The following is a 24,315-nucleotide window of genomic DNA, read 5'->3' on the forward strand; positions in this document are numbered from 1 at the left end:
CCCCCTTTTGGATAGTTATTCCGGTGGATGACTAACACACACGCGTAGGGCGCCGGCGCGCAGACGCGTCGAGTACTAATGGCGATTAAGATCGACCGGACTGGCGAGCGCAAAGGCATATCGGCCATAGCAACACGACTCTCTCCAACCCTGTCACCCCACGTCTTCTCAATCCTCCGATCCCCGATTTCTTCTCTCGAATTGTTACCGAATTTTCCATGCCCTTGACGCCCTTCCCCCTGCCAGTCCTACTTTGAGAAGCCCGGCCGGGCAAAAAAAAAGAAAAGGGTCGCAATGCCTACCCGAAAGCCCAGCAAGTATGGGAACAATAAGTTTCGATCAGGCGCAGCCTCCTCGAATCCTAAGCGAACCAAGACTGTCGAATTCGGAGCCCTACGATCTACCGAAGCAACTTCACAAGATGAGAAATTCGAGGCCATCCGTTTGGCCAACAGTATCGATGAAACCCTCGGCTTCCCACGATTCGAATCCGGCGAGACAAGAGCAGGATGGCTTATCAACATGCACAGCACGACGATAGAGGATTCAAATGTGCAGGGAGGTCGTGCTGGTGTCGATTATTACTTTCTTCAAGATGATGGGGGTAGTTTCAAAGCCACCGTGGAATATGACCCGTACTTCCTTCTTGCGGTCAAAAAAGGCTTTGAGATGGAAGTCGAGGAGTGGTGCCGGAGATCTTTTGAGGGATTGATCAAGAGCTTCAAGCGCATCGACAAGGAGGATCTGAACCTCCCCAACCACCTTCTCGGCCACCGAAGGACTTTCATCCGATTGAACTTTGCTAATGTCGGCAACCTACTGGAGGTTCGGAGAGCAATTCTTCCACTAGCGGAGAAGAATAAGAAGAACTCCACAATGATGGACGCATATGTCGAGATGTCCAGGTATGGGATTGTACCTCGGTATGAAAAAAGTACACTTTTTGCTGACAATTTCGAAAGTGCGGCTACAGGCTTCGACCTTTTTGACGACGAAATACTTAATGAGCAACGACCTAACGGCAACATACAAGCGAGTGATTTTATAGTTGATATCAGAGAATACGATGTTCCGTACCACGTTCGAGTGTCAATCGACAAGAGTTTGTGATCCTGCTTCGTCCATTGCGTGCCTATGAATTGACTAACGCATTGCAGACATTCGAATTGGAAAGTGGTATAATGTTGAAGCAAAGCACGGTGTGATAGAATTGACCTGTCTGGAAGAACGACTTCAGCGTGCGGATCCTGTTGTCCTCGCCTTTGATATCGAAACCACCAAGCTCCCCCTCAAATTCCCCGACGCCGTAATTGATCAAATCATGATGATTTCATACATGATTGATGGGCAAGGGTTCCTCATCACAAACCGAGAAATCGTCTCCGAGGACATCAATGATTTCGAGTACACGCCGAAACCAGAATACAGTGGCCCCTTCATCATCTTCAACGAGCCAAATGAGAGAGGCGTATTGGAGCGTTTCTTTGAGCATATCAAGATCGCCAAACCCACCGTCATTGCCACTTACAACGGTGACTTTTTCGATTGGCCGTTCGTCGAAGCGAGATCCAGTGTCAATGGAATCGATATGTACATGGAGATCGGGTTCAGGAAGAACAGCGAAGACATCTACCAGGCTGACAACTGTGTTCACATGGATTGTTTCGCATGGGTCAATCGTGACAGTTATCTTCCCCAAGGAAGCCGTGGCTTGAAGGCCGTGACAGTCGCGAAACTTGGATACGATCCAGACGAACTCGATCCAGAACTCATGACCCCCTATGCAAGCGAGCGGCCCCAAACTCTTGCCGAATATTCCGTTTCCGATGCTGTTGCAACATACTACCTGTACATGAAATATGTGCATCCTTTCATTTTCTCCCTGTGCACCGTGATTCCTCTTAATCCTGATGACACCCTTCGCAAGGGAACTGGAACTTTGTGTGAGATGCTGCTCATGGTACAAGCCTACCAGAACGAGATTGTTCTTCCCAACAAGCACAAAGACCCCCATGAGTCTTTCTACGAAGGTCACTTGCTCGAATCACAAACATATGTGGGTGGACATGTCGAAAGTATTGAGGCCGGCGTTTTTCGAAGTGATATTCCCGTTGCTTTCAATATCGATCCAGCAGCCATTGATGAGCTTCTGAATGATCTTGACCATGCACTCAAGTTCAGTATTGAAGTTGAAGAAAAGAAGTCCATGGAAGATGTTGCAAATTTCGATGAAGTCAAGGCTCAAATCGCAGAGAAACTTCTCGAACTAAGGAACAACCCCGTTCGAAACGAAGTGCCTTTCATTTATCATTTGGATGTCGCTTCCATGTATCCAAACATCATGATTACCAACCGTTTGCAACCGGATTCCATGATCGACGACTCAAACTGTGCAGCTTGCGATTTCAATCGCCCTGGAAAAACTTGCGATCGACGAATGCCGTGGGCCTGGCGCGGCGAATTCTTGCCAGCCAAACGCGACGAGTACAACATGATCAAACGTGCGATAGGGAATGAAAGATTCCCCAGCCGAAACAAGAACGGGCTGATGCGGTCCTTCGGCGAACTCAGCATTGAGGAACAAGCGGGTATCGTGAAAAAACGGCTACAAGACTACAGCAAGAAGATCTACCACAAGATCCACGACAGCAAGACCATGGTTCGAGAAGCTATCATTTGCCAGCGAGAAAATCCCTTCTACGTCGATACGGTGCGCAGCTTCCGTGATCGACGTTATGATTTCAAAGGCCAACAGAAGGTCTGGAAGAACAAAACTGACTCTTTGGTATCTTCCGGTGCCTCTGCGGCTGAGATCGACGAAGCTAAGAAGATGATTATCTTGTTCGACTCTCTACAACTCGCCCATAAGGTTATTCTGAACAGTTTCTACGGTTATGTCATGCGAAAGGGTTCTCGATGGTATTCCATGGAAATGGCCGGTGTTACTTGCCTGACAGGTGCCCATATTATTCAGATGGCACGGGAGCTCGTTGAGCGCATAGGCCGACCCTTGGAATTGGATACGGATGGCATTTGGTGCATGCTTCCGGGAAGTTTCCCCGAAAACTTTTCCTTCACGCTCAAAAATGGGAAGAAGCTCGGCATTTCGTATCCTTGTGTCATGCTGAACCACCTTGTTCACGCAAAATACACCAATCACCAGTATCAAGCTCTTGTTGACACATCCACCCACAAATACGAAACCTACAGCGAGAACTCTATCTTCTTCGAAGTCGACGGACCCTACAGGGCCATGATTCTGCCAACTTCAAAGGAGGAGGATAAGAACTTGAAGAAGCGATACGCCGTCTTCAACCACGACGGTTCCCTAGCTGAATTGAAAGGTTTCGAGGTCAAGCGGAGAGGAGAGTTGAAATTGATCAAGATTTTCCAGACCCAGATCTTCAAGTTCTTTCTGGAGGGAAGCAACCTTGCGGAGACTTATGCTGCAGTCTCTCGGGTCGCCGATCGGTGGTTGGACGTGCTTTATGAGCATGGTGCGACATTGGCTGATGAGGAGTTAATTGACCTCATTTCGGAAAACCGAAGCATGACGAAACCCCTGGAGGAGTACGGCAATCAGAAATCAACATCCATCACGACAGCCAAACGTTTAGCGGAATTCCTGGGAGAACAGATGGTGAAGGATAAGGGTCTGAACTGCAAGTACATTATCTCTGCAAGGCCAAGAAACACGCCCGTCACGGAAAGAGCCATTCCAGTCACCATCTTCTCAGCGGAGGAGAATGTCAAACGATTCTTCCTGCGAAAGTGGCTCAAGGATGACCCTGGCGACATGGATCCTCGGAATATCATCGACTGGAACTACTACATTGAGCGTCTGGGCTCGGTGGTGCAAAAACTTATCACAATTCCGGCTGCTCTTCAAAAGCTACGCAATCCGGTGCCTCGTGTTGCCCATCCCGATTGGTTGCAACGCCGAATCAACATCAAGGACGATAAATTTAAGCAAAAGAAGATGACCGACCTATTTGTCAAGTCGGATAAAGCCCCACTTTCAAGCTTATCTACCAATATCTTGGACCATCGAGTTCAACATGTCGGGGACATGGATGAAGCTATCGCACAGTCAACCCAGAAGCTTATAGCATCCCCCGAGGCAAAAGTGTCACAGAAAAGGAAACATCCTGAAGGGATCCCTAAAACATCCCTTGACCCTTTCGCCAGCCTTCCCGCCGTCATGCCGTCTATATCTGACGACTATGAAGGGTTCCTCAAATACCAGAAACAGAAGTGGAAGATCCAGAAGCAAGCCCGCATTCGCCGTCGCCAGCTTTTCGGTGAGCGGCCCAGTGCTGCCTCCGACTCATTGAGCACCTTCTTCCGAAACCAGGCCCAGATGTTATACATCAGTACTTGGCAAGTCCTTCAGCTCTGCGAGACTGACCGGCCGGGAATTGTTCGGGCCTTCGTACTCATTGATCAGAAAATACAAGCACTCAACGTGAAGGTCCCTCGGCAATTCTTTGTGAATCTGAAACGTGAATCCCTTCCTGATATTGAGGTTCCCGACTGTGAAGTTGAAAAGGTCAACCACACTTTACCGAACGGTCATCCCTCGGTCCATCTGTTTAAGTTATCTTTATCTGAGGATGTGTTCCTAGAAGAGGCAGACAAAATGGATGCTTTGTTCCAGCATCCCAGCATCGAGGGCGTCTACGAGCGAAATATTCCTGCCAGTATTCGAGCAGTGCTCAAACTGGGAAGTCATTGCACCTTCGATGAAGAGCAGCGTGGTGTACTGGGTGATGGTCTGGACCGTGGATTTGATCTCTCCAACCTGCTTCATGCTTCCTCCGATCAGCCTTACTTGCTGAACTCGCCCTTGGCATATCATTACCTGTACCACGTTGCCTCTGGGGATAGACAGGTCTTTGCCCTCTTTTCAACAACCAAGAAGGAGGCACATATCATCATTCTCAATCGCACCAGGGATGTTCAAGGCCTTCCAAACGTTGATAAAATATACTCGGAACTGCTCACTCGGAAGCTGCAAGACGCCACCGGGGATCAGTCATTGAATGCCTTCGAGTATCAGGACAAGATTCATTTCAAGACAACTCAAGTAATGACCAGGAGGAAGGCATATCTGGAAGTTGGAGATTTGGTCAAGAAGTTTCGAGCCGACGAGAGCCAGCCGGCTGTTTTGGTCGTTCAGTCCCAGCAGAGGGACCGACTATGTCATGACATTCCTATTCTAAAGGAATACCCTGTCCTTTCCGTGAAGCCCGAAATCTCAGACATGGATCTGCCCCCCCTTGGATGGCAGTCATTCATCGCCAGGCGCCTAGTCACACACTACCTATACTTGTCTGCGTGGATACAGCATCTAACCATGCTTGCCCGTTACGGCGATGTACCTCTCTGTAACCTCGAGACAGACGACCCTCGATACTTGATCGATATCTCATATGCCCGACGACTTCAAAAAAGCAACGTTGTTCTCTGGTGGTCTCATGGCCCGCTGCCAGACCATGCTGGGTATGAAAAGGACGATGTCATGGGATCACTAGAGAAAGTCAATATGCCATCTGCGAACGCACCAAGTGCGTATACCACGGTTTGCATCGAGTTGGACATTCGCAACCTTGCCATTAACACAATTCTCACTTCCTCAATTGTCAACGAAATGGAAGGTGGCACTGATAGCCTCTTGGCTCCCTCCGGAGGCGCTGCAGATGACTCAGGGGTGCTTTACTCCGAAAAGGCGTTTGCATCTGCTGGTGCTGTTGTGTTGCGAGAAATGGTCAAACACTGGTGGACAGAGGCGTGTGCCGGTAATAGCATGGCCGACATCATGGTTCAACACTTGATTCGATGGGTGGAGAGCCCAGTGTCGTGTCTTTATGACCGTTCCTTGCACAACTATGTTCGCTTGCTTTCTCGAAAATCTTTCCAGAGGCTGATGGCCGAGTTTAGACGAGTTGGTTCGAACGTCATTTTCGCCAGCCCTACTCGTCTTCTTCTCCAAACGACTAAGACTGAGGTAGGTAACGCCTACGCCTACAGCCAATATGTCTTGAAGTCTATCCGAGGAAATCCTTCATTCCACTTCATCGATCTCGAAATCAAGGAATACTGGGATTACCTAGTCTGGTATGATGAGTACAACTATGGTGGGAAAGGGTGCCGGGAGGTGGTCGAAGCCGAACACCAAGAACTTGAGACTGTCATGCATTGGCAACTCAGTCGGTTCTTACCAACACCCATGCAGACTATTTTCCATGATTGGGTTGTTGAATATATCGAGCTGATGCACACGTTGAAGCGACCTGACCTTCAGGATGCCGAGATATCCTCCACTCCTCGCTTGACGCAGATTCCCCTTACCCAACCTACGGATAAGGATAGCGAGGAGCTCTCTGCTGTTCTGGCAGATCGATTCTCCAAGCCTCTGAAGAAACAAATAACTGGTCTCATTCGTCGCCAGCGTGACGAGATGCTTCACCCCGAACTTGCGTCTGATTATGCTTTCCCTGTTCTTCCTGGTGTTCTGGACGATCCCAAGGGTCATAAGCGCAACCCAGCGTTGGAACTGGTGAAACTACTCATGCAAGTCCTGAGTCTATCCAAGACAACAACCCTTGAGTCTCGCCTGCTACGCCGCGAACTGCTTGCTCTCTTTGAAGTTCGTGAGTTCAGTAAGGAGGGTCGCTTCGAAAACCCTAGTGCCAACCTGAAACTCCAAGAGCTCACATGTAACGCGTGCTGTCTCATCCGTGATCTCGACCTCTGCCGTGACGAGGACGTGCTCCCAGATCCTGGTTCGGACGCAAAGACGCCAAAGCCGTGGCGCTGTCCCTTCTGTCAAACCGAATACGATCGCCTGGCACAAGAGGAGGTCATGATTGGTCAGGTGCAAGGTCTTATTGTCGAGTGGCAGACACAGGATCTTAAGTGTTCCAAGTGCAAGAGTCTCAAAATGAGTGAGTTCTCTGAGCACTGTTCTTGCAGTGGAACGTGGGCCACGACGGTCGATCGGAAAGAGATGGAGAAGAAATTACGGGTGTTGCAAAGTGCAGCCAAGTTCCACAGCCTGCAACTGCTGGATAATGTTGTTGAGGGTGTTCTTGCTCAAATGTAGATGATATTGTCTCTTGTTCTTTTTGTGTCCGACGCTTTCCATTTGTTAACTGAATGTCGATTTATGATGTTCCGAGGCGCATCAGGGGGAGTTGTCTGTTTTTTTCCACCTTTATTTCTTTGGTTTGGTTTGGTTTGGTTTATCTTTAATTGTTCTGCATGGCAGTCGGTGTTGTCTGGCTCTTTTGAATATGAATTTCTACTGAATAACATTAAGCATTGGAAGGTTAAATATTAAATAATCCACCTGATGTTTCTCCTGTAAGCCATTCTAAGAGTCTCCGAGTAATATAGTACTAGTCTTCTAGTATCTACTAGTATCTATAGCTCATGAGACCAGGGCAATTGACTAACCCTGATCTGTCGATCCCGAGGCCCCCAATAATTGGGACTCTTGGGGATTCTTGGGGAGTCTGGACACTTCCCCCATCGAACTTGTTTCACTCCTGCACTCCTGCACTCCTCTCCTCTTCTCTCCTCTCCTCTCTTCTTCCCTCTCTTTCCCCCTCCACTGGCACTCACCTGTCAACTTTCCCAGTGGCTGAATCACCCATCTGTTGGTACCCCGGCGCAACCATGGCGGGGCTGAAACTCGCCGCACATGCGAGCGTCCCCGTGGCACATCGCACCGCGTGAGGCTGACTCTCTTTCACTACAGGTACATACCAGCGACAGACATATATACTTCTTGTCAGCACGTCCATTTGTCTATAACTCGCCCTCCCGCGCTTGTGAACCTCGTTTCCTCCACCCCTCCGGCCCCTCCGACCTGCATCCTCACCCCCGCGCACTCCACACCTCATGGCGCAACCTCCGAGCGGTCAACGAACACAGGTCCAGCCTTGTCGCTACAAGACGGGGAAGACATTAGGAGCTGGCTCCTACTCGGTCGTGAAGGAGTGCGTCCATATCGACACCGGTCGCTACTATGCTGCCAAGGTCATCAACAAGCGCCTCATGGCGGGGCGTGAGCACATGGTAGGAAGGATCGTATTTTAGTACAGTAGAGAAAGCGCTGAAGGCTGACCATGTCGATTGGGGCATACGAATAGGTCCGCAATGAGATCGCGGTACTGAAGAAAGTGTCGATGGGCCATCAGAATATTCTGACGCTGGTGGACTATTTCGAGACCATGAACAATCGTATGTGTTTTTGCCCGCGATCTTGGAGTCTTTGTCCTCTACACCCTCAACTACAATTACTACTAGTAGTATATATACTGATCATGATCGCACCTTAGTATATCTCGTGACAGACCTGGCTCTTGGCGGGGAACTTTTTGATCGCATTTGTCGCAAAGGCAGCTACTACGAGTCTGATGCTGCCGACCTCATTCGCGCGGTCCTGTCGGCCGTCGCATATCTGCATGATCACGGTATTGTGCATCGTGATTTGAAGCCCGAGAACCTACTTTTCCGGACCCCCGAGGATAATGCCGATCTTTTGATTGCCGATTTTGGATTATCTAGAATCATGGATGAAGAACAATTCCATGTTTTGACAACAACTTGTGGCACGCCCGGTTACATGGCCCCGGAAATCTTTAAGAAGAGTGGCCATGGAAAGCCAGTGTGAGTCTTGAGAGCATATCCTCGAAAGTCATCACCGTCTTTTCACTGACAACAACGTCTTCCTTCGCAGTGACATTTGGGCCATTGGTGTAATCACCTACTTCCTCCTCTGTGGCTACACACCCTTTGATCGAGACTCGAACCTCGAGGAGATGCAAGCAATTTTGGCCGCGGACTATTCCTTCACGCCCCTTGAGTACTGGCGTGGTGTCTCGGCAGAAGCCCGCAACTTCATCAATCGCTGCTTGACCATCGACCCGGCCAGTCGTATGACCGCTCATGAAGCACTGCAGCACCCCTGGATCAGCCCGCCCCCCGACACTTTGAGAAAGGGCTCTGGCGAGGATCTTCTGCCTACTGTCAAGAAGAACTTCAACGCACGCCGCACTCTGCACCGGGCCATCGACACTGTGCGTGCTATCAACAAGCTGCGCGAGGGTGGCGGCTTCATGATGGACGGCGTAATGAGTATTGACCCCAAGCCTGAGCGTGTTAATGGGAATGAGGTTGTTGAGGAACAGCGCCAGGAAACCTCCACCGCCAATGATGGCAGTAGTCCTATGCAGATCGACAGCCGGGGGAATGCGCGTGGCCAGACGGAGGAACAAATTCGTGAGCAGGAGCGTCGAGTTAAGGAGATGGTGGCCGGGCTATGGAGTCGAGGTCATGGCAAATAAATGACATCTGCTACGGCTATTCAGGTCTTTATCTTGTCTTGTTGATAAATCACACATATTCTGCTTATGATGGAACTTGGATTGTTTCCGGTGGCTCTAGATACCACGACCAAATAACCATGATTTATGACTCGGAAATTTTCAATCATCCAGGTTACTATTCTCGCATGTCAAAAATTTCTGAACTAAGTAGAATGCAACTTAAAAATAATTGAGTTGGTTGGATTGGGTCATTATCATAATGCTTTCCCGAAAATAATAGCTCTAGGCCAACAAACTAAGCATGTCGTAATCATGAATGTCGCAAAACGATATCTAGTAAAAAGAAAATGAACCCTTGAGATGTGATGTTCCCAAGATCAGGCTAAACCAAGCAGTTCCTGGCCATCATCCAAAGAAAACACCCACTTTCGCCATTCCTGCCAGTCCGCGTAACTCGCACTCGCCTTCAGTCCTTGATACTTGACAGTCCGGAAATCCGAGACCTGTTCCCAGGGCTTCTCGGCATTTGACCCTCCAGCATTGGTTCGCAGAAGTCTCCTAGCAACGCTACCAACACCGCCATCCCACCCAGCCTTCCGCATTAAGCTTTCGATTGTTTCTTCTCTTGTCCAGCCTTGTTCGACAGCAACATCGGGCAAATACGTCGCACCATAGCGCCGGCCACGGTGGACAAATGAGATACGGATGCCGTGGGTACCTAGAATCCAGTCCATGGCATTGGTACACGGCTCGAACGAACCCAGAAGGGTCAAAGAGCATGACAGCGAAGGGAGAAGAGACCGAGGAATCGGAGCGAAGCGGGTGTCTTCAAAAGCCCTATTTTCACGGTTAGTTGAGGGGTCATTGGCTGGCACAAGGGAAAAATAAGTGAAAGGTGTAGAGGAGCATGGTGAACGGTGAGAAGTAATAACATACGAGGTTTTTGCATACGACTTCAGTCCCGCTGGGAGGTTTTGCGCTTCGAAGGTGCCTATGCAGCCGCGTAGGGACTTAGATCCGCTCCTAGAGATGGTATTCCAGGTCACGAATAATGGGTATTTCTGGTCCGTTGATTTATTTCGCGACCCAGGAACATCTGACAGAGAGCCAGGTGTCGTCATAGCGGTCGAGCTAGACAACTGGGAATTGGAAGATGTGTTGGAAGCGGAAGATGGCGTGGTTGCCGCACTGGATGAGTCGGAGGGGATTTGATTCTGCAGACGATTGATGCTGCGTAATTTAAGGCCCGGAGGCCGATTACTCTTGGACAACCGCTTTGCATCACCGTCATCGTCGTCATTTACAGACTCTGACAGACATGGCTCTTCGTCATCTTCTGCGTCCTCGTCCGAAAGGGCACCCTCCCCCCGGGCCTCGAGGTCTGATAACTTCTTAGACTGCTCGTGCTGCTCCCAGAGAGCCTCTACGGCTGCCAGAGAGGCTGACTCGCGGTTCTCAAATGAAGCGGACAGGGTTTCGAAACAATAGTAACATTGCGCTGCATTGGCCATTTCTGCGGGGGCTGGGCTCTTGATTTCTCTTCCACTGTTCTCTTTCTTTCTCTCTCTCTCTCTCTCTCCCCCTCTGATGATGAAGCTTCTGCACTGCCGCGCCGTTTAGATACCTGGAACGACCGCGAGTCTGGTCAACTTGGAAGACGAAGACTTCCAATGGGTGAAATCCGCAACGGTCCGACACAGCGATAAGATCGACGCTTCCTTATCGAAACCAGTAGTAGTAAAGCGGGGGAGGTCAACGAGCTTGAATATAGCAACAGCTGCCTCAAAAAGACTCGGGACAGAACCAAGGCGATCTGTAAGGACACGGGGGTGAGTTCAACGCATAAAAAATGAATGACGCAACGGTAGAGGAAGTCTCGCGGGGAATCCCCCAAGGTTGGAAGTTGGAAGGTGGACTGAGGGGCCTAACCAGCACGTGAGGGAGCATTACATAAAAAGACCCAAAGTACCTACGAAGTGCCGACAAAGTACCTTCACTATGGGGCATCGGTCATAAATGTACTTCAGAACTAGATGGAGGTACTTCATGAGTACCTTAGGTAGTCGGAAAAGAAAAGTTTGTCCAACCACGCATTTGGTTGTATTGGAATTCCAAGAGTAAATTGGATGGGTGATGTACAGCAAAATCAAAGGCCCACACGCCAGATTATGTTGAACTTTTTGTCTCCTGAAGAATCCAGGACCTCCCGCAGTTGAATGAGCGGTGAGGTGGAAAGAAATTGCTCGTTGCACATGCTCATAAAACGAAAAACATAAATATAAAGAATAAAAATAAACAGAATGACCAAAATCCCAGATGTCCCTTAGGTTGAAAGAGCAGACCTGTATCAAAAAAACCCCATAAAACGCACCGTGTGATATTTCGCATCTTGCGACGCTTTCGTAGATGATGTTGAACTCGCGAGATCTCAAATAGAATCTCTCTTCGTGACTGTCATATCCTAACAATTATCTTCCCCTTTCATATTGTAGTCAAATGACCACTTTAGACAGGCAGAGGGAAGGTGCTGGCCCAGGCGGCAATCTCCTTGCGGAGAGCCAGGATCTCAGGGACAGTCTCGGAGGCGACCTTGGCCTTGAAGTCCTTGAGCTTGTTGGCCTCCTTGGGCAGCTCACTCTGGACCTTCTTGCACAGGTCGATAGTCTGGTTGATGTAGTCGGCAATGCGCTTGAAGTCCTCCTCGCCCATACCACGGGTGGTCATGGCGGGGGCACCAATGCGGATACCGCAGGGGGTCAGGGCAGACTTGTCACCGGGGATGGAGTTCTTGTTGCAAGCAATGTTGATCTGCTCAAGGACAGCCTCAACACGGGCACCGTCGAGGGCCTTGGGGCGCAGGTCCAGGAGAACCATGTGGCTGTCAGTGCCGTCGGAGACGAGCTTGTGGCCAAGGGCCTTGAACTCGTTCTCAATGGCCTTGGCGTTCTTGATGACCTGCTCCTGGTACTGCTTGAACTCGGGAGTATCAACCTGCTTAAGGGCAACAGCCAGAGCGGTGATGGTGTGGTTGTGAGGACCACCCTGGTGACCAGGGAAGACGGAGAAGTTGATGGGGTTCTCAAGGTCGTACAGGACCTCCTTGCCGGCCTTATCGGTGCTGCGGACACCCTTGCGGAAGAAGATCATGGCACCACGGGGACCACGGAGAGACTTGTGGGTGGTGGTGGTGACAACATCGGCGTACTCGAAGGGGGAGGGGATGACACCAGCAGCAATCAGACCCGAGATGTGGGCCATGTCGACAATCAGGTAGGCGCCGACCTTGTCTGCGATCTGGCGCATGCGCTTGTAGTCAATCAGACGGCAGTAGGCGGAGGTACCAGCGACCAGGCACTTAGGGCGGTACATCTCGGCGTTAGTCTCGAGCTGGTCATAATCGATGATACCAGTCTCAAGGTTAACACGGTAGGGGAAGGTCTCGAAGTAGGTAGAGACAGCAGAGATCTTGCGGGTAGCGGTCTGGTAACCGTGACTCAAGTGACCACCGTGGGGGGAGGTCAAGACCCATCAGACGCTCGTGAGGACGCATCAGAGCCTGGTAGACCTGCAGGTTGGCGGGGGAGCCAGACAGGCACTGGACGTTGACACCCCACTTGGCGGGGTCCAGGTTGAAGGCCTTCAGAGCACGGTTCTGGCAGGTGATCTCAATGGCATCAATGTGCTGGTTGCCACCGTAGTAACGAGCACCGGGGTAACCCTCGGAGTACTTGTTGGACATGGGGGTACCAAGGGCCTGGAAGACAGCGGAGGAGGTGAAGTTCTCCGAGGCGATCAGGACGACAGACTCGCGCTGACGCTGAATCTCGCGCTCCTATAAACGACAACCAAGGTCAGTCAAGCTAACTTGAGAGAGTTTGACCATGCCATCAAGGCATTGGAAGCTCAATTAGATCGAATAGTCCACGTACCATGATCTCGGAGATCTCAGGGTCGGACTCCTTGAGGCCATTGTGCATTTGCTGTATAGAAGGAATGAGTCAATGATATGTTCTTTGCCTGCGATGGGACGGTATGGAATACTCACAGCCTTGTGGGCTTCGGACAGAGCGTAAGTCATTGTGATGGATGTTTTTTTCTCGTTGATGAACTAAGAAAAGGGAGAGAGAAAGGGAGGATATATAGAATGAAGAGAAGAGAGAAGAAAAAAAAGCTGGGTGGTGGGGGGAGGGGCGGAGTGATCGACCGCTGCCTCAGGCAGAAAGTTTGTTGAACGATATCGGAGACTTTCGCCGGATCGGGGGCGAGGGTCCTTGGATGGGGAAATTGTATGTTTTCTTTTACTTCTTGACGCTAGGAATTAGCCTTAAGAGTTGTCGTTTCTTGTATAGGCAGAACATGGCTGCACCGAATACTTTTCTTGCTGTTCCGAAGCACGATATGCACTTTGGAGACAAGCCTGGACATAATGTCCCATAATAGATGATCGCTAAATACATTTTGGGTATTCCATTCCTTAACGCCAACGAAAAAATCTAGGAAGCTAGGTGCATCCAATTACCCCCAATTGTTTCTTTCGTATTCTTAGGGTTATATACCCTTCACGAGCTTCAAGTCACTGTCACTCTGGGATGATCCAGCGGGTCCTGCCCTGCTCGGGTCCCAAAGTCTGAAATCACAGAACGTAAACGGGCCACACGGTCCTCAAGCTCAGATATTTCGTCTTCTTGCTCCTCGACAGATCGTTGCACATCTGGGAGTCCTTCTACCACGGCCCGTGCCTTCTGGATTCGAATTTTGACCGAGTGGGTTTCGGTGGGGAGATCTTTGACGTCGAGTGGCGGAGGGGCATTTGGATCGATGGCACCAGCTGCAGCTTGAGAAGCTGTAGGGTCATTGGCCTCGCCGCCGGGGATGTTTGACGGCAGTTGTTGGCCATCTGGACGAGCCTCTGTGGATGAACCGGGAACTTCTGTACCCTCAGCAGGGGCCCCTACAGCGACATTTCCAACAGGCTTCTGTGAAAGCAAGCGAAGAAGAATCCCATGGAGTTGTGGGAGTATCTCAAATGTCTGTGGTGGAGGGAAGGGGACGGTCTGGGGTGGTGCCAGAGTGTTCGCCTCCTTGGAAGGACTCTCGGGCGCGACCGAGGACTTGGGGAGCGGAGTAGCAGCAGTTGGAGATCTAGAAGCCATTGCAGATCTAAGACAGATCGGAACCCGAGGGTATAAGGGTGAAGAACGACCAGAAGCCGGCTGGGATAAAGTGTTTTAGGAAGAGTCGGAACGGAAGGTGACGTCGGAGCATCGGAGGCCTCAGGACCAAAAGCGTCACCGGGGGGAAACTGTGCCCCTCCTTCACCGGCCAGCCAATTTTCGACTGCAACGGTTTTCTCCCCCTTTCTCTTCTTCCTCTCATCATCTGCCTGTAGGTAAGCCATATACCCCTCAAATTGCCCCTTTATCCTTTTTCGGTTCAGCCATTGATTCGTGTTGCAGGTGTCATTACGAGACCATACACCCCCACCATGGCTGCGGTCGACCAAAAAGTTGCTTTGAGTATGATCAGCTTGCCCACCAGGGTCCCCAGAATATCCCCAGACTAATCACCATCTTGCAGTCGTCATTGACGGTTGGGGTATCGCTGGCCCCAACTCCCCTCCCCAGGGCGATGCTATCGCCGCCGCCGAGACCCCGTTCATGTCCGGCTTCGCCGAGGCGAACTCGAAGACTGCTCAGGGTTACACTGGATTGGATGCCTCTTCGCTCGCTGTCGGTCTTCCTGAAGGCCTGATGGGTAACAGTGAGGTCGGTCATCTTAACATTGGTGCTGGTCGTGTGGTGTGGCAGGACAGTGTCCGCATTGACCAGACCATGAAGAAGGGCGAGATGAACAAGGTTGAGAACATTGTCAAGGCCTTCACTCGTGCTAAGGAGGGTAACGGCCGTCTGCACTTGTGCGGTCTGGTCTCGGACGGTGGTGTTCACTCCAACATCACCCACCTGTTCTCTCTCCTTGATGTCGCCAAGGAGATGCAGATCCCCGAGGTCTTCATCCACTTCTTCGGTGATGGTCGTGACACCGACCCTAAGAGCTCTGCCCTATACATGGAGCAGCTTCTCAATAAGATCAAGGAAGTTGGTACTGGTTCTATCGCCACCGTTGTTGGTCGCTACTACATTATGGACCGCGACAAGCGCTGGGAGCGTGTCGAGGTTGGTATGAAGGGCATGATCACTGGCGAGGGCGAGGACAGCTCCGACCCTCTTCAGACTATTCTGGATCGTTATGAGAAGAAGGAGACCGATGAATTCCTCAAGCCTATCATCGTTGGCGGCAAGGAGCGTCGCGTACAGGGTCAGTTCTCACGGTCTCAGATATAGCTTTTGAAATAGCACTTACTAACTTCTTATTAGACAACGACACCCTGTTCTTCTTCAACTACCGCTCTGACCGTGTTCGTGAGATCACTCAGCTTTTGGGTGACTACGACCGCTCCCCCAGACCCGACTTCCCCTACCCTAAGAACATCTCCATTACCACCATGACCCAATACAAGACCGACTACACTTTCCCCGTTGCCTTCCCTCCCAACACATGGGCAACGTCTTGGCCGAATGGCTGGCCAAGAAGAACCTGCAGCAATGTCACATTGCTGAGACTGAGAAGTACGCTCACGTCACTTTCTTCTTCAACGGCGGTATCGAGAAGCAGTTCCCGGCGAAGTCCGTGACATGATTCCCTCGCCCCGCGTGGCTACCTACGATCTTGACCCCAAGATGAGCGCTGCCCAGGTCGGCACCAAGATGGCCGATCGTCTTGGAGAGAAGAACTTCGACTTCGTTATGAACAACTTCGCTCCCCCTGACATGGTGGGTCATACTGGTGTCTACGAGGCTGCTATTCAGGGAGTCGCTGCCACCGACAAGGCCATTGGTGAGATCTACGAGGCCTGCGTGAAGAACAACTATATCCTCATGATCACTGCCGATCACGGGTGAGTCTCCCTCGGAAGTATTATCAAATCCGCATGAATACTAACCAATCATTACAGAAATGCCGAGGAGATGCTCAACGAAAAGGGTACCCCTAAGACCTCTCACACCCTCAACCAGGTCCCCTTCGTCATGGCCAATGCCCCTGCTGGCTGGAGCCTCGCCAAGGAGGGTGGTGTTCTGGGAGATGTTGCCCCTACTGTCCTGGCTGCCATGGGTATTGAGCAACCTGCCGAGATGACTGGCAAGAGTCTGCTTGTCAAGGCATAGATTTTAGATTTGCTTCACGTAAATGTGTCTGGCTATGGAAATGAATAAATGACGGATGTTTGAAATGTCAATACTACGAAAATGAGAATAGAGGTGCAGCATTTCGGGAGTTGGCCAAATTTCCCAGTAGTGAATCCAACGTTGATAATGGAGCATCACTCAAGTAAAGAGGTTGAATAATTATTCAACCCCTGTTAATAATCCCAAGTATAGCAACTCGATAAATGACAGCTACAGTATCCACCGGCAATCCCATAGTACATCGAGGCATTCATCAACTATCGTCCAGAGGTCTAGATATCACAATCGTATCTCGACGTGGCCAGTTTGATTCATCGAACCTCAAACAAACCTATTTCGAACTGCCAGCAATAAAATCTTATAGAATTTCCAACAAGTGGAGATCATTCAAGCTACACAGGAAGGCCAGGCCGCACGCATTTCATCTTATTATATGGTCAAATCCAGTTGACTAGTGCTCTTCCGGAGTTTAATTTTGTTTTGCGAGGAGTATGGATTCGAATTATTTTGAGATTTAGGCTGAAGCAGCTGCGGCCTGCTGTTGCTGCTGGGCCTGAGCCTGGGCTTGAATCTGAAGAACCTGTTTGTAGACATTGCATTTAGCATACACTTCGTAATTTGGGTCATGAGAGGTCAGTCGTTACCTCAGCACGCTTTTTCTCGCCCTTCTCCTCCTTCTCTGTAATCTCTCCTTCAATACGCTTGCTGAAGATAGGTTAGCGAATAATTTCGGCAAACAAGAAGCTGGGATAGCTCACATTTCCTTCTCGATGAACTCCAACCGACCGTTCACAGCCATGGTGGCCTCAGCCTTGTCTTGCTTCAGTAGTACCGGTCCAACGAGCTTATAGATATTTGATTCATCATCAAGTTGGGCGAATTCACTCTGCACGCCCTGGTTCTCCTGTTGCTGGGACTCGAGCTTTTGGCGGGCATCGACCAGACCCTCGAGCTCTGCGGAAGAAACAGTCAGAGATCATTAATAGTGATGGAGATAACAATGATCAAGGCTAACATACCGGTCTGCAGCTGCTGAAACTCGTCGGAAAGTGCCTGTAACTGTTTCTGGGCGTCCATAGCGACGGTTGGCGGGGAGGTGGCAGAGGAGAAAGCCCGGTGGATCGACTTCCGCCCGGCGACGACTCTCTTCCACTTCCAACCCCTCCAATCCCATCATCCACATCCCCCGCAGCGAATTCCGCCTTTCCTACACTTCGTCCAATCTTTGAGCCTGCCACTTTTCCCCTGCCAGCTGCTGCCTTTCGTTAAGCCGCTGCCTGCGCACGCCGAGCCCCCTGCTTGAACCCCCTCTCCCCGCTTTCTCGCTCCGCGGTCGACTTGCCACAACTCCGAAACGTGACGATAGGCACCACCTCGCTCCCGCCAGCATGAGTAACACGGATTTCTTGGGGCGGGCAATCGATACTGTGAAGAAGGCGATCGAGAATGACAATGACGGCGAGTACGAGAAGGCCTATCAACTCTACTACTCCGCATTGGAGTTGTTTATGCTGGCTCTCAAGTGGGAGAAGAACCCCCGGTCAAAGGAGATGATCCGGGCGAAGGCCGGCGAATATATGGATCGCGCAGAGAAGCTGAAAAATCATCTTGCAACGCCGGACGGTGGGAAAAAGCCAAGCGCGGTGGGCGCGAATGGCAAGGTATCGCAGGGAAGTGGGAAGGGCGAGTACGTTGTTTGCCCCGCCCTTGATTTTGCGTTCTTGAACCTGCCGTGCCTACGGAATTCTTGTTCTTGATATTCAGAGAATGTTCTGTTGGATTCAAACAGGTCAAAGTACGCATCTGCAAGTATCACACAGAGCTGACAGAAAGCACTCAACAGGAAAGAAGACGATAACGGCGAGGACGCGGAATCCAAAAAGCTTCGCTCGGCGCTTCAAGGGGCCATCTTATCTGACAAGCCGAATGTTAAATGGGAGGACGTTGCTGGCCTGGAGGGGGCGAAGGAGGCACTGAAAGAGGCCGTCATCCTCCCGATCAAGTTCCCGCACCTTTTTACTGGCAAGCGACAACCCTGGAAAGGCATCTTGCTCTATGGCCCTCCGGGTACCGGAAAGTCCTATCTTGCCAAAGCTGTCGCAACAGAGGCAAACAGCACATTCTTCAGTGTGAGCAGCAGTGACTTGGTGTCGAAGTGGATGGGTGAAAGTGAAAGGTAAGCGCATTGCCTCTGTAGATGAAATATACCACTGACAGACCTCTCTAGGCTTGTGAAACAGCTCTTCAATATGGCCCGTGAAAACAAGCCTGCGATTATCTTCATTGACGAGGTCGATGCGCTGTGCGGACCTCGTGGCGAAGGTGAATCCGAGGCGTCGCGACGTATCAAGACCGAGCTTCTGGTTCAAATGGATGGTGTGGGAAATGATTCTAAGGGGGGGTTTTGATTCTGGGTGCAACCAACATTCCTTGGCAATTGGATGCTGCTATTAGGCGACGATTCCAGCGCAGAGTTCACATCAGTCTGCCTGATATCAATGCACGGATGAAGATGTTCATGCTGGCCGTGGGCTCGACGCCGTGTCATATGACACAAGCAGACTACAAGCAGCTAGCCGAGATGAGTGAGGGCTACTCCGGTAGTGATATCAGTATCGCTGTGCAGGATGCCCTGATGCAACCTATTCGCAAGATTCAAACTGCGACACACTATAAGAAGGTTTGTCGCCGCCCGTATCCCTTCAATTGGGTGTTTCATTAACATTCCCTGGTTAGGTAACTGTTGAAGGTGAGGAGAAAGTCACCCCTTGTTCACCAGGCGATGCCGGCGCAGTGGAGATGACCTGGCTCAACGTGGAAGCCGACAAGCTCCTCGAGCCCCCGCTCGTTCTGAAGGATTTCATTAAGGCCGTGCGTAATTCCCGGCCGACAGTCAGCATCGAGGATCTCACAAGGAACTCGGAGTGGACGAAGGAGTTCGGCAGCGAAGGAGCATAAGCAAAGGGGCAGTCACCTCTTGTCTCATGTGTTGCATCGAAAACATCTCATTTTCATTTCCTATTACAACACACCACTCATTGGGCATCACACCATTTCTCGTTGAATACTAAAGGATGCCAATCTTGAAATAGACCGTGTTTTGACCAATTGCGGGATGTTGGGGCTTGTGGTTTCGTGTTTCTGAAGAATTTTGGTGTTCAGAAGCGTTTTTGTTTTACTGGTTTCGAGTACCTTGGCAACGGCGAGGCGTTCATCGAGCAAATATCCATGTCTTTTTTTTATCCTGGCGGGTTGTCGTCATAAGAAGAGCAACAGTCACATACATGCTTCTTCCCTACCATCTGCCCTTGTAGGGTTCGTCTGTAGATTGAAACACTACCCTCTACAAGTATCAAAGTATCAAAGCCCTGTTGACTAAGGATAAATCCATTTCAAATTCAATTCTAGTTGAAGTTACACAACCTGAAGTTGACATAATTATCATCCAATCTCACGCCAGTCATTCATTATGCTCAAGCAATGCCAAATACCCAAGTGGAGAACACAAAAAAGTCCTTCGAACGCCCTATGCTGGAAAGAATGAAACTGAACAGACAAAAAGGAAGATGTATACAAGCAAGACATGTCGGGGAATCTCTCGTGGCAGAATGTAAGACGCTGGGAAATGAAAAAGGCGCAAAGTGGCCTATAAAAACAAGACGACACAGTGACAGCTGGTCGGAGTGAGGCATCTACTGGCCGAGCAGACTTCGATTCGAACTCTCGCGACGCTTCAGCATCTCGCTCTTGGCCCGCTTCAAGCCTTCGCCAATCTTCTTCGTTCGCCGCCACTCCTGGCCCATCCGCTGCATGCGAACAGCAGCCACGACCATGGAGATAGCAGATCGGAATTTGCTGCGAGGCGTACGCGTGGAAGTGCGGTCGCGAGCTTGGACGCCCATCTCGGAAATCAGGCGAAGATCGGCTTCGTTGCTATTGTGTATCAAACCATGTTAGTTAACCTGTAATGCTTTTGAGAAGGGGAGATACGAACCATGCTACACGGACACGCTCGCCGAGCTCCATTAGTCCCTTACTCCAAGCCAAATCACGACGGAACTTCTCCTCTCGGTGCAGTCGAGCACGAAGCCAGACAATTTCTTTACCCAGTCCACGCATTTCCTTCTCGTGCTTGGTTTTGTTGGTCGATTTTCCAAGACAGACCTTCTCCAAAGCTTCATCGTAACTTTGCTGAAGTGCTTCCAAGTCCTTGGCTGTTGCTTCAGCTTTGCGAACGCAATATGCACGCTCCTCGCGAATACGGCGTACTTTGGGTTTTCAGCTCGTTCAATCGAGAATCGCGCTCAGAGACCTTCAATGCCAGGGATTCGGCTTCGAGGGTTGATGACTTCAGCAACTCGTGCAAATCCTTCTGGTCTTCCTCCTTCATGGCAGCACGCTCAAGATCCCGGTTCTTGGACTTGGTCTCCTTGAGAGACCTGTGAGCGTCTGAAAGCTGTTTACGCAGGCTTCGTAGCTCCTCGTGAAGCTTGTTGGAAGGTGAATTTTGTAGGGAGGGCGACTCATATTTGTTCATGAGGGCACCATGGAGATCCCTCTCCAGATCAGCCACCCGGGACTTCAAGGTGCGCACAGATGCTTTCTGGTCAGCTTCCCGTTGCAAAAGATTCTTTTCTCGCAGACGAGCCTCTTCAAGGCCGTGTCGAAGAAGGGATATGTCCCCATGGGCCGTTGATGGCTCGATCTCCATTGGAGGTTGGTTTTCAATGATGGTTTCGAGTTCTGAGATACGTCTTTCGAGTCGCTGCACTTTTGTCTTGGCCGTCGTCAATTCTCGGTCTCGGTTTCCAGAGCCTGCAAGAAGCTTATCCTGAAGACGGTCAATTTCAGCTGAAAGGCGACCCTCATCTGCCGCGGCACGTTCGATCTCGGAGCCAAGTTGCTTCTCAAGGGTATCCTTGGCCTCGAGAAGGGATGATTTATCGTCTCTTAACCGTTTCAACTCATTTTCAAGTCGTGTTGAAGCCCTTCGGAGTTCGAGTTTTTCACGATCGAAGCGAGTGGTATCATCGGCATTCTGAGGTTGATCGAGCTGGGCATGTAGTTCGTTACGCTCGGCCTCAATTTCAGTCACAGTGGCCCGAAGATCGTGCATTTCGACATGAGCATTGGCAAGTTGGTCTCGAAGAGTCTGTCTGTCTGCAATTGCTTTCTGCAATTGGTTCTCCACATCTGAAGAGCCCTTCTGGAGTCGACCCTTGGCGTATTCTTGTTCATCTGCCAAGCTCGACTGCAGTACCACGACTTCATCCTCGAGTGCCTGCAGTTTGTCCTTGAAAGACTGCTCCTCGCGGCGTGAGATACGGAGCTCTTCTCTCACGGTCAAGAGGTCGTTGCGCTGTTCATCGATGATACGCCTCTTCTGAGAGAGATCGTTATCGAGGTCCTTGATTTGGCGACTTAGAACGGCTTCTTCTTGGGTATGGCGCTGTTTTTCGCTGTCGATGGCTTCTTGAAGCTTGTACTCCTTTCCAGAAAGAGTGTGCTCGGTTTCTTGAAGCCTTTCGACTGTCCGCTTATAGCCCATCGCCTGTTCTTCGGCACGGTCTTTCTGTGACTGCAAGGTGCGTTTCGTGCTCTCCCACCTATCCTGTTCGAGGGCAAAGTGGCCTTCTTTATCCTCGATCTCGTGCTGAAGGGCTTCGATCTCATCTTGTAATCGATCGACTTCCACTTTTTGCTGCCAGCGGACATTTTGAGTGTCCTGGGCCCGGTTTGTTGCTTCTTCAACGGCCGATTGAAGCTCGCGGATCCTTGACTGTGCCCGAGCAAGCTCACTCTGTAAACCCCCAGACTCGTCAGTCAAAGCATGGTGACGAGTCTGCAGCAGCTCCTTCTCCTCATCTCGGCGTTGGATCTCCTCCCGAGCCTCCTGCAGATAAGCGGATGATCTTTCAAGTTGTTGTTGGGCCAAATCCCGGTCGCGTCTTGCCGATTCCAGATCTTCGCCTAGCTTCCCGGCGTTATTCTTCAGGTCTTGTTGGATGTCTTCGTATCGCTGCTCTAGTCGAGAGACTGATTGGGTTTTTCTTTCGACTTCGGTGGCGAGATTTTCATTCTCTTGACGTAGGCTTTGCACTTCTTCCTCGAGCTTTTCAGCTCTCTCCTCCAACTGTCGACTAAAGCCCTTTGTCATGACAGATTTATTCGACATTTCATCCTGTAACTCTCGAAGATCCTCCTCGGCACGGTCCTTTTCATCAATAGCTTGCCTGGCAGACTCGTTTGCTTCTTGAGAATCCGACTTGGCCTTTTCAAGACTATCCTGAAGCTCTTCGATTTGCTCCTTGGCACGGTCAAGCTCAGCTTGAAGCTCTGCGGCGGCATCACTCTCCTTGCCATTTTCTCGCAGTTCCTCCAGCTCTTCATCGCGCTCATCAATGGCCCGTTCCTTCTCTCGAAGTGACGCTTCCAGATCTTCCACCTCGTCGCGCAGCTTTTCGGCCTCCTGGGATTTTTCATCTTTGGACAATCTTAGCTCTTCTCGAAGTTCTCGGAGTTCATTGTCCCTAGAATCAATTTCCTCCCGCATGGCGTCCATCTCACGTTGCACCTCCTCATCGGTTTGCTTCCGCCGAGCTCGTTCTTTCATCTCCACGAGTTGTTGTCGATAGTCCTCCAAATCATGTTCCGCCTGAAGCAAACTCTTCTTGTACCGGGAGATATCGCGTTGCATGGTCAACCTTGCGACCTTGAGCTCGGTGTTTTCCTTGAGTGCTAACGTATTGTATTCTGGTCCGGCCTTCTCGATCTGCTCTTCCAAATAGTGGATCTTGAGCTTGAGGTTCCAGTTGTCTTTGTCGAGCCTATCGATAATCTGGGGAAAAAATTAGCAACCGCTCAACACCAACAGCAAAATCGAAGAAAGTTCTCATACCCGCTCTTGCTCCTTGAGCGTCATATTTTGACCGTCACCCAAAATACCCTTGCCGTCACGTCCTATGAGACCGGGCATCGGAGTGCTCTGTGCGCTGCTGCTAGCAACCTGAGGAAGAGGCGTCGGATCATCGGTAGTAATATCTTCTTCGTATATATCCGACATATCCATCGCAGGTAATCCAGGGGTGTGGGCACTGCTGCGATTGCCACCTCGCAGGAAACCAGGCGTCCTCGGATCGTCTGCTCCTCGGGTTGTCGACACGTTCCGTAGGAAATTGTTCTTGGTCGCGCTCTTCATCAAAGGTGTAAACTCCCCGCTAGCCGGTGCTGCGGTTGGGAGGTGCCTCAAGGCAGTTCTGGTTGACCGCTGTGCTGTGCCCGCGCGTGGGGTGCCGACCTTAGAGGTCCCGGATGTGCGTCTTCGTCCATCGCCGAAGCCCTTGATCACGTCGTTATCCTTGGAAGGTGTGTGGAATGAGTTTTCCACCGAGTCCAACGCCGAAAGATGCGTTCTTCCCACGCTTCGAAACCCGTTGGTCAAGTAAGTCGCGTTTCCGTCGATTTCGGTGCGCGGCGTGTCGATGTAAGGGAACGCCATTGTGACAAAATCGCGTGTCGGAAAGTAAGTACCATTCAACACGCGACCATTGCCGTCGAAAATCGGAGATATCGGAGGGCAAAGGTTGGGACCAGACGTGTTTTTGGGCGAGAGATGCGACGAGCGAAGCGTCACTGTTGATTCCTAGCCAAATGGGGACTAGTGCGCAGGTCACGGGTGGGTCTCTCCTTCCGCCTTTTTTTTGGCGATTTTGCGGAAGAATGCCATTTTGAGGTGA

At 50.7% G+C, this 24,315-nt stretch overlaps 9 protein-coding genes across 9 annotated transcripts; 4 read left to right on the forward strand and 5 right to left on the reverse strand.

The window, feature by feature from the left end:
• Nucleotides 1-294: 294 nt before the first annotated feature.
• On the forward strand, nucleotides 295-7,105 carry N7509_008671 (DNA polymerase epsilon catalytic subunit POL2; the record flags this gene model as incomplete). The annotated part of the gene is made up of 3 exons (XM_056633308.1): nucleotides 295-905; nucleotides 963-1,102; nucleotides 1,158-7,105. The coding sequence occupies 3 exons, from the start codon at nucleotides 295-297 to the stop codon at nucleotides 7,103-7,105; spliced, it is 6,699 nt and encodes a 2,232-aa protein (XP_056483928.1).
• Nucleotides 7,106-7,905: 800 nt separating this feature from the next.
• On the forward strand, nucleotides 7,906-9,353 carry N7509_008672 (serine/threonine-protein kinase; the record flags this gene model as incomplete). Its single annotated transcript, XM_056633309.1, has 4 exons — nucleotides 7,906-8,082; nucleotides 8,157-8,247; nucleotides 8,346-8,676; nucleotides 8,747-9,353. 4 exons carry the CDS (start codon nucleotides 7,906-7,908, stop codon nucleotides 9,351-9,353), a joined length of 1,206 nt encoding a protein of 401 aa, XP_056483929.1.
• Nucleotides 9,354-9,712: 359 nt separating this feature from the next.
• On the reverse strand, nucleotides 9,713-10,846 carry N7509_008673 (AMMECR1 domain-containing protein; the record flags this gene model as incomplete). The annotated part of the gene is made up of 1 exon (XM_056633310.1): nucleotides 9,713-10,846. One exon carries the CDS (start codon nucleotides 10,844-10,846, stop codon nucleotides 9,713-9,715), a length of 1,134 nt encoding a protein of 377 aa, XP_056483930.1.
• Nucleotides 10,847-11,840: 994 nt separating this feature from the next.
• N7509_008674 (glycine hydroxymethyltransferase SHM2) lies at nucleotides 11,841-13,413 on the reverse strand (the record flags this gene model as incomplete). Its single annotated transcript, XM_056633311.1, is given in 4 exon segments — nucleotides 11,841-12,828; nucleotides 12,842-13,167; nucleotides 13,265-13,315; nucleotides 13,381-13,413. The coding sequence occupies 4 exon segments, from the start codon at nucleotides 13,411-13,413 to the stop codon at nucleotides 11,841-11,843; spliced, it is 1,398 nt and encodes a 465-aa protein (XP_056483931.1).
• A 490-nt stretch (nucleotides 13,414-13,903) lies between these two features.
• N7509_008675 (mediator of RNA polymerase II transcription subunit 9) lies at nucleotides 13,904-14,488 on the reverse strand (the record flags this gene model as incomplete). Its single annotated transcript, XM_056633312.1, has 1 exon — nucleotides 13,904-14,488. The coding sequence occupies one exon, from the start codon at nucleotides 14,486-14,488 to the stop codon at nucleotides 13,904-13,906; it is 585 nt and encodes a 194-aa protein (XP_056483932.1).
• Nucleotides 14,489-14,820: 332 nt separating this feature from the next.
• On the forward strand, nucleotides 14,821-16,558 carry N7509_008676 (phosphoglycerate mutase, 2,3-bisphosphoglycerate-independent; the record flags this gene model as incomplete). The annotated part of the gene is made up of 5 exons (XM_056633313.1): nucleotides 14,821-14,851; nucleotides 14,913-15,650; nucleotides 15,710-15,961; nucleotides 16,008-16,290; nucleotides 16,348-16,558. The coding sequence occupies 5 exons, from the start codon at nucleotides 14,821-14,823 to the stop codon at nucleotides 16,556-16,558; spliced, it is 1,515 nt and encodes a 504-aa protein (XP_056483933.1).
• Nucleotides 16,559-17,093: 535 nt separating this feature from the next.
• On the reverse strand, nucleotides 17,094-17,740 carry N7509_008677 (tubulin-binding prefolding complex subunit YKE2; the record flags this gene model as incomplete). The annotated part of the gene is made up of 4 exons (XM_056633314.1): nucleotides 17,094-17,159; nucleotides 17,224-17,284; nucleotides 17,338-17,533; nucleotides 17,599-17,740. Coding segments are annotated over 4 exons (465 nt in total), but the record flags the coding sequence as incomplete, so codon positions are not given.
• Nucleotides 17,741-17,967: 227 nt separating this feature from the next.
• On the forward strand, nucleotides 17,968-19,537 carry N7509_008678 (AAA family ATPase VPS4; the record flags this gene model as incomplete). Its single annotated transcript, XM_056633315.1, has 5 exons — nucleotides 17,968-18,266; nucleotides 18,423-18,755; nucleotides 18,807-18,955; nucleotides 18,976-19,259; nucleotides 19,316-19,537. The coding sequence occupies 5 exons, from the start codon at nucleotides 17,968-17,970 to the stop codon at nucleotides 19,535-19,537; spliced, it is 1,287 nt and encodes a 428-aa protein (XP_056483935.1).
• A 734-nt stretch (nucleotides 19,538-20,271) lies between these two features.
• N7509_008679 (putative spindle-pole body protein (Pcp1)) lies at nucleotides 20,272-24,077 on the reverse strand (the record flags this gene model as incomplete). The annotated part of the gene is made up of 4 exons (XM_056633316.1): nucleotides 20,272-20,512; nucleotides 20,574-20,793; nucleotides 20,849-23,417; nucleotides 23,478-24,077. The coding sequence occupies 4 exons, from the start codon at nucleotides 24,075-24,077 to the stop codon at nucleotides 20,272-20,274; spliced, it is 3,630 nt and encodes a 1,209-aa protein (XP_056483936.1).
• Between the last annotated feature and the right edge of the window lie 238 nt (nucleotides 24,078-24,315).

The sequence above is a fragment of the Penicillium cosmopolitanum genome, assembly GCF_028827165.1.
Source record: "Penicillium cosmopolitanum strain IBT 29677 chromosome Unknown utg000009l:1.0-9042332.0:1.0-9050551.0, whole genome shotgun sequence".
Taxonomy (NCBI): domain Eukaryota; kingdom Fungi; phylum Ascomycota; class Eurotiomycetes; order Eurotiales; family Aspergillaceae; genus Penicillium; species Penicillium cosmopolitanum.